Raw genomic sequence first — 18149 nt, 5'->3', positions numbered from 1 at the left:
TGTATGTGGTGTTGATTGCAAATGAGGGTATATTTTAAAAGGATATGCAAAGAGGAGATTGTTAATAGAAGCAAACTCTTTTCATGGAAGGATAATATTTAACCATGAAACAGTTTTGGAAATATTAGTCGTAGGGTTCTTTCTTTTATATATATATATATATATTTCTAAGATATGGCACTGGAACTGGACTATTGGTGTTTTCAAGGTTTCAAAGCCCAACCTGGTTAATTAGGGTCATTCCATCTGAAATCATCATGGGCCATTTGCATAAAATGTTATGGTCCAAATTCTTTGGTTTGTTTTTTCACACTTTGAAATCTGAGGCAATGTTGGAACATGAATATTTCCAAACCTATTAAAGATAAAAGACTGAAATGTTCACTGGTCTTCCCTAACATAAACATGAATGTCTGTATTTTGGGACAAATACATTAAAAAAAGGCTCCATATTTGAGCACACATAAATACCAAAAGTTTCCATTGCAAAACAGAACTGGTGACACTTTTGGAATGCTATAGTTGCATTTCACAGAAATGCAAAGTGAAACATGAAAAATACTTTTTAACAGAAAAATGAAGAATTCATGCTGTATTGAACAAATAGGCTAAATTGTGCCACGTAAACACAAATAGATCAATAGGTAGTCTAGTCTAGATTTGAAATCATAACATTTTCAAGAGGTGGTTCATCAGAAAATGTTCTACAATTATAATTAGATGGAGTACCTCTTAGATAAGGGCAAAGTTAATGTGTTTAGATGAATATATGCAGTGCTCAAAGGATCAAAGTGATAACATCTGGGGGGAAAAAAACTATCAAATCTGATTCCAGTGAAAGCTATATATTTAGCTAAAGAAACAAGGCTGGATTTCTAGGAGCAACTTTATCTGACCCCGAGTACCACAGTGGCCAAAGGCTCCACTGTAAATGGGAGCATAAAATAATTTTAACTTAGTTTATGAATCAGTCCAGTGTCGCTACTAAGGCTGTTAATAAAACTGTGATTATTTGACTAAAAAGAATACAAATTGTTGTTTTGCTTAACAAATTATTTTAGCCATGGCCAATAAAATGTAGTTAATGACTACATTAATGAAAAATTGCCAATAAACCAGGGAACTCAAAGGGTAATTTTAAAAGGGTTCGTCGACTTTTTTCATCATTTTGAGTGAATATATATATAAAACATTTTCGATTTTCTAATTAGATACCCAACTTTCTGATAAAAAAAAATGTATATATTAGCTTGACAGCAATTTAACAACTCGTCTTAGAGATGTTCAAAGAAAATAGCATTTTTATCTTCTTTCTTTGTTATTTATCTTATTTCTTAAAATAAAATAAAATAAATCCTATCCTTTTTTATCTCCCTGAATTTCCTTTGAAAGTTGTCGCGTCCGTGCTGTAGGTGTGACCGCTGGGCGTCGTTGCTACAGTTGATTGGTGGTTTGCGGCTACGTCCGCATGGCAACCGCGAGCTGTATACAAGAAACGAGGCAGGAGAAAGGAGCTTTCTGGCAACGCTGTAAAGCCTTTCAGCAGTCAAATACATCTTCCCCGCCGTCTTCTTCGTGGACGTCGCTACATCTGGAGACCGCGGGCTTTAATGCGGCGGGCTGTAGGCGCAGACTGACTGACAGGTGAGATGCTGGCACCGTTTCAAGGCGGTGTTTAGCACTGCGCTGTAGTCTAGCACGGTGTGTCCCCAGTAAGGGAGACAATGATTGGCATGCTCATCGTTTGTTGCCCTGCATTTGTGTCCAGTGGTGTTAATAGTCGTCACTGGCTGCCGTGCTCGAATAAACAAGGTGTGTCCGAGGACAGATAAAGTGCTGAGGCTGTCAGGTTTGGGCCGCAGACCTGCTCTCACATCCCGGCCCGGAGCTGGGTGGATGTTCTGTCTGTGTGTTTAGGGAACAGGGCGGCGTCATAAGCTGCTCTCCCAGCCTCTCTATGCGCTTCCTTAAACATACAGGGCGAGTGCACCATACATAATGAAGACCCCTCCATGTCTTTGCTGTAGCTGCCTGGGTGATGTTGCAGTGACTAACCATTTAAAGACCCAACCTTGGAACTGCATCTTTGATATTTTCCAGTATTTAAACTATGAGCCATTTAGGGACATTATGCATATGTGCAGAAACACCACAGATGCCCTTTGAAGCATCCAGCAAGCCTCCAGCAAAAGGGACATCACAGAAAAATACAGTTTAGTGACCGAGTTTAAAAGTGCAAAGGAGTATTATGAACTTACTTGAACCATCATAATAGACTAGAGTAAGAATTTAATTAAAGTGCAAAAATTAGCATTTTGCAAAATTAGGCACCAGAATCATCAATGGGAAGGTTAACGTTCTCTAGGCGTTAAGAAAGAAAACACCTAATAACCTCGAACAGTATACTGATCTGGAAATTGGAGTGACACAAGGGAAAAGCATGTAGCATTATCTGTTAACCATGGTACAGACAGTGTGATGAGTCTCACAGAGTCCAGTGATGTGAGAGAGGACGTAAGCAGAGAGATGAATTCTGAAGTGTAGATAAGTTGCAATGTAGGGACAGTTTCATTGTGCTGACGGACAGTGGCCTAAATTATGCTGGAAAAGCTCCCAAGGAGTTTTTGAAGGTAGAGAAGTAGGATATTCTGCAGTGGCCAGTTTAACCAGCTGGTCTGTATTCTGTCAAGTATGAATTTCACTTGGTGAAAGGGAGAAAGACACATGAACAAACAACGGCTGATTAGAGCTGCAGTAAAGCTTGGAAAAATAGAAATATTTTAAAACATGGTTTATGATTAAGTGATTGTTTTCCAGTTACATTTTCAATTGGATATAAAAAAATGTGTTTCAAAGCTGTTGTGTTGGTGTACAGATCAAGAATGATAAAAACTGGAATTCACCTCTGTTTTTGTTTGTCATGTATTTTTTGCAAACAGGTGTGAAAAATTTGGGAATGCATAAACCAAAATGTCAAATATAAGGGTCAAAGGTTAGATTGGCTTTGGAAAATGTGAAAGATGGAATATATTTTGGACTTTTAACTGTATTTTTATATGTTTTACAGCTTTTCTCACAGAAAAATAACTCCTCCTTAGCCAATTACACTACAGCAAAGCAAATAAAGTAATACGTTAACACTTGAATAAAGAAATGTCTTTCTTTAAATGGATCTACAGGAAAAACAGACATTTTCTATGAATAAACAAAAACTTTGTTTTATAATTAGAGGACAGTTTGGGTTATGAGCCACCAGAATTTCTGTAATTTTACACATTTATTTCTTACAATTTAAGGCCAAAGAGTCATGCTGACAGATTATTTTTCCATTTCTTTTCACTTACTACAGTATTAATATTACAATTAGAATAATTTCCTTAAGATTGGGAACATCAGCATAAGTCTTTCTTCTTTTGCTGTGACCTTTCCATTAACAGGCTTCTACCTTCTCTCTCTGTTTTTTTGTTTTGTTTTGTTTTTTGTACAGCCAGCTATAAGCTGCCCCCAAAAGATCTGCAACATGACAGCAGAGGAGACGATCAACATAAAGGAGGCTGAGGTGATCAAGCTGATCCTGGACTTTCTCAACTCCAGGAAGCTGCACATTAGCATGCTGGCTCTGGAGAAGGAAAGCGGTGTTATCAATGGACTATACTCTGATGATATGCTTTTCCTCAGGTACACACACTCATATGGCACAAGCGGGATAGAGAGAAGGTTTTCACAGGATTCTTAAATTGTTCATTTGTTGTTTTTAATCAGGCAACTCATTCTGGATGGCCAGTGGGAGGAGGTGATGCAGTTCATTCAACCGTTAGAAGGAATGGACAAGTTTGACAAGAAAAGGTGAGGGAAGCTATATGGGGCTGTTTCGTACCGGTCTTCACACAACAAAGAACATTTTTAAGCGTACTTGTTTGTAAGCACGTTTGCACTTGTGTTTCCAGGTTTCGCTACATCATATTTAAGCAGAAGTTTCTGGAAGCCTTGTGTGTTAATAATGCCATGTCGGCTGCTGAAGACCCTCTAAATGTATGTGTACTTTTATATATACTTATGTCTTTGAAATGTATTATGAACTAGATGCATGTTTCCTAGCAGCTGCTCGTTGCTCAGTATAGCAGCCTGTGATTATAAAGCTACGTTAATGTAAATTCTCTGCGGTAAAGAGAATTTTAATCTTGACTAAAAAAAAATTACACATTATAGTACTTGTTAAAGTATAGCAAGTATAATCTCTGAGATACTAGTTTAGCAACAGTTTCTTTCTATGATTCGCATTATTTTTTTGGATGATGCCTACTTTTTTAGAGCGAACCAGTGTTAAAAAAACAGTCTGTTACGGGCCATTATAAGCTCTCTACTTGAGCACAGAGAAATAAAATTGACAGGTGGGTTGGTATCTCCTTAAGCTGGTAAAAAGCCAGTTTCACAGCAGGCTTTACTCACTCCCATCCTATTGTGTGATAATCTGTGTTTGTAAGGAACAGCTAATGTCATCCTTTATCTGTCAAAACACCAGTGGGCTTCTGTATTGAGCACCCCAAAATATAATCACTGTCTGGTCCGCCTGAATTTTTCTGCTTTTACAGCTAGAGATCACCATGCAAGAGGCAGTAAAGTGCCTGCACAGTCTGGAGGAGTTCTGCCCGACCAAGGAGGACTACAGCAAGCTGTGTCTCCTCCTCACACTGCCACGCCTCACCCATCACGCAGAGTTCAAAGACTGGAATCCGAGCACGGCACGAGTGCATTGCTTCGAAGAGGCCTGCGTGATGGTAGCCGAGTTCATCCCTGCGGACAGAAAGCTGAGTGAGGCGGGCTTCAGGGCTAGCGGGAACCGCCTCTTCCAGCTGCTAATCAAAGGGATCCTTTATGAGTGCTGTGTAGAGTTCTGTCAGGTAATCTGATGCGCTATTAGCGAAAAGGGTTACAGTTAGGCTTAAGTGGCTGATAAAAGGTTCAAACCTGCAGAGGTGTTCAAAACTACTAAAAGGGGGTTTTATTGCAAAGTAACCTATTACTTTTTTTGTTTAAAAAAGCAAACTTTCTGGTTTTCGCACATTTGTGTCTCCGAAAAAATAGAATAGGTTTTAAGAAGCTTTTCTGTTTTGTAGAGTAAAGCAACAGGAGAGGAGATCACAGAGGGCGAGGTGCTGCTTGGCGTGGATTTGCTGTGTGGGAACGGCTGTGATGAGCTGGATTTGTCGCTGCTCTCCTGGCTGCAGAATCTTTCCCCAGGTGCCTTCACCTGCGCCTTCCAGCAGAAGACCCTCAACATCCACGTGGACCGGCTGGTGAAGCCCAGCAAAGCTGGCCACGCCGACCTCCTTACTCCATTAATCAACCGTCTGTCCCCGTGCCCTACCTCACCCTTTCATCAAAGACCTCATTCGGCCGACACCTACATGTCGAGATCCCTCAACCCAGCTCTGGACGGCCTGTCTCACGGTTTGGCGGCCCAGGACAAGAGAGGCCTGGAGACAAACATGAAGTTCGCTCTTAGCCGGAGCCTCGTGGAGAATAACGTGCATCAGCAGGACGATTCACCTGAGAGGTAAAGTCAAAGAAACTGGAAAGGGATATTTCGTACATCTTGTTGGGAGTAAATATAAATGTTATTTTGCAAAATAAACACTGAACTTTCCCTGGTGTCAGGAAAACAAATTGCACTCATTCAGCATTCTAATTAAAAGTAACTATGCAGTCGAGTCAAACTTATAAACCCCAGAATAAAAATGCTGCTTGACCTGTCCATGCAAAGATTCATTATTTAAATCCTGCCTACAAACAACTAACCACGCAGGCTATTATGTAAAACCTTCTCTTTATTTAAAATCCCTCTAATGTATGTTATTATACTTTTTAAAAATATATATATATTTAGGATAGATGTCTGCCAGACTGTTGCTAGTTTGTTTTACAAGGTGACTGCAAATTAAATGTCACAATTCTAAGGTTGAGACAGGATGTTGGCCCCACCTGTTGGATGTAGTCAAGCTGTACAACTAGGCGCAAAAATGCATCAGTGTTGATGTGATATGCACATATATGAGATCATAGTTAATGGATTTTATGCAAAACAGCAGAAATATTATTGTAGCTGACACAAATCTAGACTAATCTTCAATCACAGGTTAATTAAGAGCTTTTTAATTTGACTTTGCTATTATTGTTTGCATAACCCTTATAGATAAAATGTTTTTGACTTGAGATATAAAATCAGATAAACTGATTGATACGTCTTCCTAACTATAGGAAGCACCCACAAGGGCTGGATGGACCAAACACCACACGCACACCTCTGACTCCTGGAAAAGACGGTGGGCCACCGTGCAGCACAGAAACACATGAGGTATGAACTGCGAGCCGTAAGCAGCAGACTTCTCAGATCAAAGTTGTTTCTCGACTGTTATGAAGAAAAAGCAACAGTTAGCTGTCTGGTCACTTGAGTCAAAGTCAGTGAAAGATTTTCAGTCTGGAGTTAAAGACACAGAATGAATCCCCCCTGAACCCCTGAACTGCGTGGTCTTAACACCTTTATTGCATTATAAATCCTGCCTGAATTCTATACCACACGTCCACATAGGGCACTTGCACCGTGCTGCCCCCTGTCCCAGTGTAGCGAGGTGGAGCTCATGGACACTGGAAACACATAATCTGCTTTGATATGCAGCCACATCCAAAGATGGCCTCCTGCTTTCATCATCGCTCATCTTTATACATTTCAGGTCCCATCTAGAAGAGCATAGTACTTTAAGATTATATCACCGCGCATGTGTGTGTGTGTGTGTGTGTGTGTGTGTGCATGAAAAGTGGTGATTGGCCTGAAGGATAATATACCGTTGACTCAATGCAATGAGTTCCTTGAAAACTTTTTTATGGGGTGGATGATGGAGGACAAGGCCTTGGGAGTTGAAGAGTTGTCAGCAGTGGCTCTGGAAACGAGTTTGCCTTTTATAATCTGGTGTGTGTGTGTGTGTTTTGTGTGTGTCTGGACACTTCCAAGCTTTGAAGCACAGAACAGTGAAAGGCACTATGAATTATTCAGCCTACAGGGCCTGCTTTGGTAAAATAGAAAATACAGTTTCAGGGATTTCTACATTTTCTGCAGAAACAATTCAACTGTTTGGATTTTTTTGGGGGGGCTCATTTTGGTAGCTTGTGTCCTTGTCTGTGACTAGCGTCGTGACTCCACTGAGCACATCCAGGAGTATTACAGACAGCGGCTCCGCGTGCAGCAACATCTGGAACAGAAGCAGCAGCAGACGCAGCTTTACCAGCAGATGCTGCTGGAGGGGGGAGTGAAGCCCCAGGATGGAGCCCAGCACAACCTCACAGAAACCTTCCTCAGCAGGTGAGGGTGTCATTCCTACAGGATTTGATGTCAGCAAGGAATGAAATGCAAGCTGGGTGCTACAACAGAGCTTGTCTTTGTCTAGATCCATCCAGAAGTTGGAAGAGATGAATGTGGGCATCGACCACCGTGGAGAGGACATGATGGCGCAGCTGGGCCAGCAGTGGAACGGGCTGACGGGGAACAACAGCACATCTAGCCCCAGGGTGCCTCACACCCGTCACACCCCAGATAAAGGACCGCCGAGGGACAAGCCAGGTGGGGTGAGCAGCAGCACGCCAGTAAGCACCGGGAGCCACAGCTTGCCGTTGCTCAGTGAGTCCCCAGTTCCTCCCAATAAAAGGTAAGAGCCTCCTGCTATTGGTCTCCACCGAAACATCTTAACTTGTTAGAAGTTAGGCTCACATTTTGCTGGTGTGTAGGGAATGCTTCTAGTGACTGTTCCGCTGCTAATTAATTGAAATAGAACATTTCAGATTTCAAAAGGCTATGTTTGCTATGTTTAATGCAGCTTTCCTCATAGCCAGCATTTGCTAATTATTATCAAATATTTGAAACATGTCACTCCGAGCTCTTATTGATGGGAACCAAAAACCCCCCAATGTTTACGACTTGTTTATGCATTGTTCTTTTTTGTGCTCAAAGAATCACTGGCTCTGGTCCTACAGTCCAGGATGACTCCACAAGCTCTGCAACACGTAGCACACATGAGGTATGTAAGCACGCTCTGTTGATATTTAACTTCCATACATTCCACATACTGTGGTATGCAAAAGTTCGGACACCACTGATAATTTTCATGATTTCCCTTCATAAATTCATTGGTTGTTTGGATCAGCAATTTCATGTAAATATATCATATAGCAGATGAACACAATGATATTTGAAATGAAGTTTATAGGATTTACAGAAAGTGTGCAATAGTTACTTAAACTAAATTGGGCAGGTGCATAAATTTGGGCACCCCAACAGAAATCTTCCATCAATATTTAGAAGATCCTCCTTTTGCAGAAATAACAGCCTCCAAACCTGAACACTTCCTATAGCTTCCAATGAGAGCCTGGATTCTGGTTGAAGGTATTTTGGACCTTTCGTCTTTACAAAACATCTCCAGTTCAGTCAGGTATGATGATTTCCGAGCATGGACAGCCCACTTTAAGTCACACCATAGATTTTCAATAATATTCAGGTCTGGGGACTGAGATGGCCAATCCAGTACCTTGTACTTGTTCCTCTGCATGAATGCCTTAGTGGATTTTGAGCAGTGTTTACGGTCGTTGTCTTGTTGAAGTATCCAGCCCCAGCGCAACTTCAACCTCAAGAGACACTGTTTGTGGCATGTGTTTGTGGCATCCTTCGCCTCTGCTTATCTAAGATTTTTCTTGACCTGTCACTTCCGGCCTTAACTTGAACTGTGCCTATGGTCTTCCATTTCCTCACTATGTTGCTCAAAGCGGAAACTGACAGCTGAAATATCTGAGATAGCTTTTTGTATACTTCGCTAAACCATGATGTTGAACAATCTTTGTTTTCAGGTCATTTGAGAGTTGTTTTGAGGCTCCCATGTAGCCACTCTTGAAAGAAGTATTGGCCACCTTAAATGCCCTTTCTCATGACTGGATTCACCTGTGTATGTAGGTCAAGGGTCAATGAGCTTACCAAACAAATTTTATGTTCCAATAATTAGTGCTAAAGGTATTCAAATCAATAAAACGACAAGGGTTCCCAAATTTATGCACCTGCCTAATTTAGTTTAAGTTACTATTGCACACTTTCTGTAAATCCTAAAAACTTAATTTCACTTCTCAAATATCATTGTGTTCGTCTGCTATATGATATATTTAAATGAAATTGCTGATCCGAACAACCAATGAATTTATGAAGGAAAATCATGAAAATTATCAGGGGTGCCCAAACTTTTGCATACCACTGTGAATGCTTAAACACAGCTGCAAACTTCATGACACTGTTTGTTTTTGTTTTTTTTTATCTTCCTGTGAAGCCCGCAAAGTGCAAAACACAGTTTGTTAAGGTGAGCCAGCTCGAGGACACACAGGCAGTGCGCGCAGTGGCCTTCCATCCCGCCGGTGCGCTGTATGCCGTCGGCTCCAACTCAAAAACCCTGAGAGTGTGTGCCTACCCGGAAACACTAACTGCCAGGTGGGAGCGGCTTACAGGGACCTACAAATCCACACTGTGAGATATTTAATTTGTAATTGAAAGCCACAGAGATACATGTAATTTTTGTATCTCTAGAGCAATTTTGATGACTTGAACAGCTTACTTCCTTTTTTTACTTTGAAAAAAGACAACGACCCAATATGAGCAAGCATTTGGCGACAGTGGAAGGGAAAACTCCCTTTTAAGAGGAAGAAACCTCAGGGAAGAGCAGCCATCTGCTGCAACCGGTTTCATCAAAATGAAAAATCCAAATCCAAAATATGTGGATTCAAGGAACCTTTTTAATTTTTTTTCTTAAAGGTAGAAGTCATGCCTTCATCATATTTTTTTCTGTCTGTGTCCATGTTTGTTTGCTTCTTTAGTGGTTCTGGTGGAGCGAAGCAGCCGGCTGTGCGCTTCAGGCGGAACAAACATCACAAGGGCTCAATCTACTGCGTCGCCTGGAGCCACTGTGGACAGCTTTTGGCCACTGGCTCCAATGATAAATATGTCAAAGTCTTGCCTTTCAATGCAGACACCTGCAATGCCACAGGTACACACAATAAGGAAAATATTAGAAAAATAAGTTTAAGCTGATGCAGAAAACTTCTCATGTTTCTTCTGTTGCTAAACTGCTTGGAAACATCTGTATCTTTACCCAAACGTACTCCTGTGATTCAGGCCCAGACCTGGAGTTTAGCATGCATGACGGCACTATTAGAGATTTGGCTTTTATGGAAGGTCCTGAAAGTGGAGGATCTATTTTGATCAGTGCTGGAGCCGGGGACTGCAACATCTACACTACTGACTGTCAGAGAGGACAGGGCCTTCATGCCCTGAGTGGACACACCGGTATGTCCCTGTTTACCTGCAGCTGACAGATTGGTCTAAGCAAACTCTGAATAGGGGTTTTCAAAGTGTGGTCCTCAGTAGCGTTTTATGGTATTGTCTGCTTCATTCATCCACTGTAGGTTCTTTGAAACACAAATTTAGCATGAGTACCGACATTTATTGCATTTATTGCAAAGTTGTTGAAAAGAGTTGTTGTGAACAGAGCTCAGATATTATGTGCTGTTTTGAACAGGTCACATTCTGACTCTGTACACATGGGGAGGGTGGATGATTGCTTCAGGCTCACAGGACAAAACTGTCCGCTTCTGGGACCTGCGGGTGCCCAGCTGTGTTCGGGTGGTGGGCACAACTTTGCATGGCACAGGTGAGTCATACTGAAACTTTCTACTTTGTTTGATTGGAAATGGTTTTTACCACACTGCTACAGGTTAGAGTGGTTTTACAGGAAGACACTTACACTTTTATGAAGAGCACGACTTCCATAAATTAGAAAGGAAAAAAGAGAAATTAAAGACAGAAATCAACTGAAGCTTCAGGGCAAGTCAAAAAATATTTGAAAGCTACAGTTAGTTATTTTCTGAGGTTATTTAATATAAAAAAAATAATATACTAAGATATACATGATTTTGTATGTAATTACATCAGTATACATTTATTACATTCTCAGAAACTTAGAACTAATCCAGTAAAAATAGAAATATGGGGAGGAGGCACCAGTTTTTTGAAATGTTGGCCATGTTGCCCAGCCATCTTGAACACAGTGGATGAGATGAACATTGTTGCTCTGCCTGGTCTTGGTTTTTTATGTATGTGGCTAGAGACCAATCATATATGTTGTTAATCACAAATAGCTCTTTCACACTATATATTTGCTATTTCCACTTTATCCTCTTCCTCCTCATCTATGGCCTCCTCATGAACTGAAGTTAGAGCTCTAACACACGGAAACATGCATAAATGTGCATTCCCCTACAGCAGCCACTGTAGCTAGGATGATATTTTAAACGCTGTAACTTTTAAAAATATATTTAAATATGCATCCAGTTTTGCACCAAAATATACAGTTTATATTTAAAAATAAATGTTTAAAAATGTTAGCTGCAGGTAGTGTTAAAGTTTTACCTTATTTGTAGTATTTTCAGCTGAGTCTGCATTCGTTTTGTAATATTTTGTTGTTTAAATCTAAGCAAAAAGATGACAAAGTTAGCCGCAAAGATGCATTATCGATGGCCCTTTACTCTTAAATGTGGCAAATCCAGTTATTGCTGTTATTTCCAGGCTGCGGCCCTCTTTGTCCTGTTTGCTCTCCTAGCATTAGCATTACCTCAGCTATCTGTTCTACCCAGTTACAGCAAAAAATCATTTAGATGATGATTAACTCAGTTCAATAAAATCTTGTTTGCTGTCTGGGTTATTTGTGATAACATTAATCCACTGATATCGCATTATCAAACACCAACATGGACACCTTAAGTAGGAGCATATCTGCTGCCTGCATGTTTGTAGTTTGTCAGCAGCCTGTCTCTTATGAAATTCTTAATATGAACAGCTGATGAAACCATAATCAAGCACTGCACTCCAGTAAATTGAAATAATAAAACAAGTGTTTATCACTGTAGTATTCGCTGATGACAACTGTAAAACATTTTGTCACAGTTTCCCTTTGCAAATGCAAAATGCCTGGATAACGTTTAAGGTTTTGAGTGTCAGAAACTGCTCCTGTCAGCAAAATACTTTTTAAGCTGCATCCAACAACATGACGTTTTTCACACTGTACGTCACTCAGGAAGTGCAGTTGCTTCAGTGGCAGTGGATCCCAGCGGCCGCCTGCTCGCCACCGGTCAGGAGGACAGCACCTGCATGCTGTACGACATTAGAGGAGGCCGCATAGTGCAGACGTACCGCCCCCACAGCAGTGACATACGTTCTGTGCGCTTCTCACCGGGAGCCCATCATCTCCTCACTGGTTCCTATGACAACAGGATCATAATCAGCGACCTTCAAGGTAGCTTGAAATAAGTCATTGTTTGAAGTGAAAAATCAAATTTTGAAGCGCTTAAAATTGTGTTTGTAAGCTCCTCCTGTGTGATATTTCCCCTTTCTCTGACCCCAGGTGACCTAACCAAGCCCCTCCCTCAGACGGTGGCAGGGGAGCACTGGGACAAGGTGATCCAGTGTAGGTGGCACCCACACGATCGGACCTTTGTCTCCTCGTCTGCGGATCGTACCGTCATCCTCTGGGCTCCAGGCCCGTGAGCTTTAGAGAAAGAGCACAAGAGCACAGTTTCCACATACACCCCAGCTCCGAGGTGTATTGGTGTGCAAAACATGCATATCGTAAACGTCAAGTTGTTTATATGTTTAAAGATAAGTGCACGTGTGCGTACAGTACGGTGACAGGTGCACTTTTGAGCCAGAAAAGCCAGTCACTTTAAGGAGGACACTTTCTACGTATGTGTGTATATGAATGTCCATATATGTCTTTGGGTATGTGCCAATGTGTGCTCAAGCAACCATGAATTTCTGGAATTCTGAGTGTATATGGCTTTGCAGTTTGAGTCAAATTTAAGGGAAAATGTGAGGTTGAATTTCTAAATATACATAGAACATGTCTGTGTGTTCGCTTGATACCTTTCAGCTTGTGACTTTTATAATTTCAGCAAAGATTAAATGGCAAATGTGATGCAGAGTATAAAGATGGTCGCTAATGCCCATCTTAAAAAGCACTTTACTTTACTTTGACTGTGAGCATACTTATCTTATATTTTAGCTCATCTCTCACACTGCCCAAGCAAGTACACTCAAAACATGGAGGTAAACGAAGAAGTAGGGTTGGTGTAATGTGACATTTAGCAACTTAACACAGCAACTCTTTTGATAATTTCTGCAGGAAGGAGCGACAGAATTTAATGTTCTGGAGAGAAGCCACGTTTGGTTATGCATATCATAACGTGCCTTTTTTGTAACTGTTGTGTAGTTTTTTGGATGTCTGGATTGATAGATTTGTTTTTTTTAATTTGCAGCTTTATTTTGGTATTTTATCACATGCCTTTTGTCAGCTGCAAGTTCAAACAAGGTTACTGCACCCATCAGCATCACTTATATGCATACAACAGTTTATTCACTTACATGAAAGGTCAAAAAAGAGTACCACTGGGTGTGAATTACAGGCAGCACCCGAACAAGTCGAGTTAAGCTTTAGGAACCTCTTCTTGGGAACTCAGTCAGTCGATAAATTTGGGATAATTTGAATATTTGAACACACTAAGCTAAAGCTTGTAGCAGCTGAAAAGTGATAAAGGGAGGAAATGGTTGATGTGACAAGAAAAAAAATCTTAAATCAGAGATGCAAAGTGTGGATTCACGAGAACCCGTGTCCCAGAGAAGGTTTAGGGATTTATAGTGAACTTTACAATAGAATCCACTAAATGCAGACAACCATGAGAGTCTGTATTTTAGATCAGCAGGCTAATGTCAAAACAGTGGTAATGATGCACTTTAAAGAGATGCTTCAGGACTGCACAGTGTGAAACACCAGTGTCGTTGGCTTGTTTAACTTTTAGCTTCACTTTTTTGAGCAGCCTGGTACAAGTGTGAGACAGAGACGAGGGTACAGGCTGAGAAAACGACTGACCTTTGTGGGATTATCGTATTGTGCTTTACATTTTACCTTATCTGTGACTCTTGATGGCATATTCCGTGTCACTGTCCACCTGTAATGGTTACATGCACAAATGTGTCACAAGTAAGACAAGTGCCAAGGGGTCATTAGGGTTCAAACTGTTCAAAAAATAAAGTAGTGGCTGTCTAACACACCTTCTTTTAAGGAATACTTTGAAACAAACTGACAAAATAAAGATATCGAGTGAAATAATTGATGTGTTTCATCTTTTTTTTTGTATCAATCACACACACCCACTGGCTGCTCATTTACCACAGCTTGTTAATACCGGGTTGGGTCCAGACATGATTGTAATATATGGTTATCTGAGTTACTGTTGCTTTCCAGTCAGCTTATACATAATAAACTGACTGGTGAGTGTACATCACTGATTTAAATGATCTTAGAGCCTGTGCACACAGGTAGGTGCAAAGCAAACATAGTTATGTGCAAGTGTAGGGTGCACATAGGTTCACCTTTTCCTCTGTGCAATTGCCAACATAAGTCTGCTACTGCCTATCCCAGCATACTCCCATTGCTGCATGGCAGTAATACAGTTTTTGGCCTTTGACAGAAAAGCAATTTATAAATTTTCACAGCTTGCCAAGTCTGAGCCAGTATTTTCTAGGAAAAAGTTTGAAAAAAAATGATAGGAAGTCATACAGCACAAAGAGAAAAATCAAGAGCAAGAGTTTAGAGATGCACTGGGGTGATAAAAGGATGGAGGTAACTGCAGAGAAGAGAGCAAGAGGGGGATTTAGCATCACTCACATGCTGCGCTCGATCATTCCCTCTTTTGTGCAGTGGACAATGAGGGCCAGAGGTACGGGGGCTTAAAAAGGATACGCACACTGTCACAGCCAACAAACCTGGAGAGCGACCAGCCAAAACCAGAGGTATCAGTTTAAAAATGTACAAGTGTAAAAGAACGTAACTGAGTGTATTTGCCAGGAAAATATTAGAGTCTTTGAGGCCTTAAAGGGAAAAGGACAAATTTGCTTTTGAAGAGGAAAACCTACAACGATATAGAAGACATGAGGTGTCAAGATTGGTGATTTTTATTTATATATTTATTTATTTTAACTGAGAAAGGATCTGTACAGCTTACAAACTGGACCTGTGACCCCAGTGTTGGTTCATGTTACTTGATAGAAACATATGGGACTCAGGTATAAAATTTCTTTGGATGTTTGGAAATTTTTTGGCGAGAAGTACGGGAAAAGTCAGTGCATGAAGTTGCTGGTTTACTGGCTGGCTGACAGAGAGCAGCAGTGCTGACGGTTCAGTTACTCAGTGATGGAAGATTAGTTTGTGGAGCACGGAGGGGAATTAGTGATGAACAATGGCTCTGAACTGCCTGTTAGGCAAGCTTTTTGTCATACAGCAGTTTGAGTCAAGTGTTTTTCTGACTATATCCAATTCTAGAATTAAATTAAAAGCACATTTATCTGATGTGGTGATACGAGATGTAACTTTTCCATCAAAATGCATCAAGATAATGTCTCGAGATTTAAAAAGGAAAACGTGCTTTAAACAGAAAGAGGTAGCTCCTCAGACTCGCAACAAGTTTTGGATTGCCTTTATTGCAGTTATAAGAACTAAGCCACGTGCATGTGTGGCAGGGACTTGCTCTTTGCTGTCTTACTAGATGTAGATTTGGTAATGGATTTCTGTAATTAATGAGGAGCTTAGCTTTGTGCATTTTTATGTGATCATCTAAAAGACTCGAGGGTCGACAGGAGAAAAAAAAATCCAAAGACTGTGTGCAGCTGATCTTTCAGGAAATTAATATGTAAGTGTTGTGCACAAACTCTTAATTCTGTATTTTTCCCCAACTCTGTCCTCTCTTCCCCGAGCAGCTGTTGAATGTTTAGGAGGACAGTCTCTTGCCAGGCGTCTCCACAATGCTGTATACTTTAGCAGGAGGAGGCACCCTCTGCGGCGTGGCCGCCCTTGTGCTTCTCATAGTTTCTACAGCGACGGACTTCTGGATGCAGTATCGATACTCTGGCAGCTCGGCCAATCAGGGGCTTTGGAGGTTCTGCATCAACCACAAATGCCACGCCCACACCATCACTGTAGGTGAGTGGTCCACCTCACCACACCACTTTTTGTAACAAACTCATAAATTTAACTGTAACAAAAATATCTGAATTCATGCAGACTATGTTGTGAGTAGAAAAATTAGTACAGCATACAAAGCTAAAGCAAGTGCACATGGTTTATATGTAGGCTTAAAGACTGCAGTACCTCAGTTATTCAAAAGATAATGTGTTTAGCACGTTTAAAGGGCTACATACTGAACTTAGAGGATATTGTGCTAGTATCGACCCAATATCAATATCAGTGTTGCTAGCGATACTGTCCACCTGCCTCTACACTGCAACTGTGTGCTTTCTCTAAAAGTTAACTGGCTACAATTCTTATTTACAGTTAAATATTTTAAGCAGATGATTCTTAAGTGTTTTACACAAATAATCAAATTCATGGCAGGTTTTGTGACTTCTTGGTGAGGCAACATGAGCTGCACAATCAGTGCAAATGTAAGTGTATGTGTAAGTGTAGAATCAGCATGTGGACATGGTTCTGACCTTTTTGTTTCCAGCCTTCTGGGATGCCACACGGGCCTTCATGCTGCTGGCAGTGCTGAGCTGTTTTGCTGGCGTGGTGCTTGGACTGAGCGCTTTCACTAACGGCACCAAGAACAGGAGAGTGCGCACAGGTGGCATCGCCCTGGTCCTGTCAGGTAAACCAAGAGTGATCAGATCAGAAAATACAAATTTCAATACAGTTTTATTTACACTCAATAATCACAACAAGAGTCACACAACCAGTTGGGGGTGATAGGGAGCAGCCTGATGCCAGCCCTCTGTCTTGGGTTTTATTTTTGGAACTCTTCCCATCATGTAAAAGATTCCAGAAGCAATTATACATTCAAGTCCTGAATGCAAACTAATTAACTAAATGTCTTGTGTTGATTTTTTTCATATTTTGGGGGCAACATACAGGTCTCAAAGAAATATGTTTTCATGTTTTACCCAGTGGATTTTTTCTGTCTCCTCTGTTCTCAGGTTTTCTCGCTCTGCTGGCTTTGGCAATTTACACTGGTGTGACTGTTACCTTCTTTGGCAAACGCTTCTTGGACTGGCGCTTTTCCTGGTCCTACATCATAGGCTGGGTTGCCATTATTTTGGCCTTTGCAGCAGGTTTGAATTGTATTTATTTCTTATTTTAGGAGTCATGTTTAATGTGAGTGAATCACAGGCAACATGCTTTTTTATTATTTTTTATTATTATTTACTATTTTTCTAATAAGTAATAAAACCAGAGCCTCAGTATGAGGCTTTTGTCAAATATCAAACTTGATGATAAAATGACAAAAGGGCATTTTCTGGACACATTTAGGTGGACTAAGCAGCTTCTTGGCATTTCCTACCTTAGTAACAATTACTCATGGCTACTCTGTCCTTCTAATGAGCTTGCATTGTTTGAGAGCCATCGTTTTTAAGAAGGTATTTTAATCCTTATCTACATGTCATTTCCTTTTAGGCGTGTTCCAACTCTGTGCCTACCAGCGGACCACTGCAGAACCTGCTCCCTCCAATAACCCGGAGAGCTGAACAGCACTAACGCACTGCTCTGCTTGCAGACTGTTGCTGCTTTTGAGTACCTAGGATGGAATAAATAAATATAGATTCCTTTCTTTCTGGTTTCCCTGCAATACATATTTGACACCACGTGCTAGTACACCACTGCTTTTACTTTAATGTAGATACATAAACTGTAACTGTGTGAATTATTGATTTAAAACCAATTGAAAAATAATATTCCAGTTGGTTTTTAACACTTTAACCAGAAAGTCAAACTCTTAAAATGAATGTCGTTTAAAGGTTATGTGACGGATTGTCCACTAGATGGTGCTCTAATGCCACAAACAGGAGGTATGCAAGCGCTCTGCTCAAGAGGAGTCTTTTTCCTTAAGTTATGCAACTCGGGCTTTAAATCATCTATGAGGTTTCAGTGAATCTTGATTCTGCCTGTTCATCTGACTCTATTAATATTTACCAACTATATAGATACAAGTCATCGACATATAAAGTAAGAGTTAATTGTTGATAC

The 18149-nt window shown here is 40.7% G+C and overlaps 2 protein-coding genes across 2 annotated transcripts; both read left to right on the top strand.

Annotated features, from left to right (window-relative positions):
• The first annotated feature begins 1437 nt into the window (after positions 1 to 1437).
• Positions 1438 to 14243, top strand: LOC146372531 (WD repeat-containing protein 47-like). The gene is made up of 16 exons (XM_084953709.1): positions 1438 to 1644; positions 3488 to 3678; positions 3763 to 3846; positions 3948 to 4032; positions 4593 to 4901; positions 5118 to 5557; positions 6259 to 6355; positions 7185 to 7357; positions 7443 to 7700; positions 8003 to 8069; positions 9360 to 9517; positions 9901 to 10070; positions 10199 to 10369; positions 10602 to 10733; positions 12156 to 12374; positions 12483 to 14243. Exons 2-16 carry the CDS (start codon positions 3521 to 3523, stop codon positions 12623 to 12625), a joined length of 2664 nt encoding a protein of 887 aa, XP_084809835.1. The 5' UTR covers positions 1438 to 1644; positions 3488 to 3520; the 3' UTR covers positions 12626 to 14243.
• Positions 14244 to 15932: 1689 nt separating this feature from the next.
• lim2.2 (lens intrinsic membrane protein 2.2) lies at positions 15933 to 17710 on the top strand. The gene is made up of 4 exons (XM_084953313.1): positions 15933 to 16112; positions 16636 to 16776; positions 17102 to 17236; positions 17580 to 17710. The coding sequence occupies exons 1-4, from the start codon at positions 15935 to 15937 to the stop codon at positions 17648 to 17650; spliced, it is 525 nt and encodes a 174-aa protein (XP_084809439.1). The 5' UTR covers positions 15933 to 15934; the 3' UTR covers positions 17651 to 17710.
• Positions 17711 to 18149: the final 439 nt, after the last annotated feature.

This window comes from Perissodus microlepis, chromosome 15, assembly GCF_051167445.1.
Source record: "Perissodus microlepis isolate ML-2025 ecotype Zambia chromosome 15, ASM5116744v1, whole genome shotgun sequence".
NCBI lineage: Eukaryota > Metazoa > Chordata > Actinopteri > Cichliformes > Cichlidae > Perissodus > Perissodus microlepis.
Note: the sequence above shows the minus strand (reverse complement) of the source record. Positions and strands in the feature narration are given on the sequence as shown.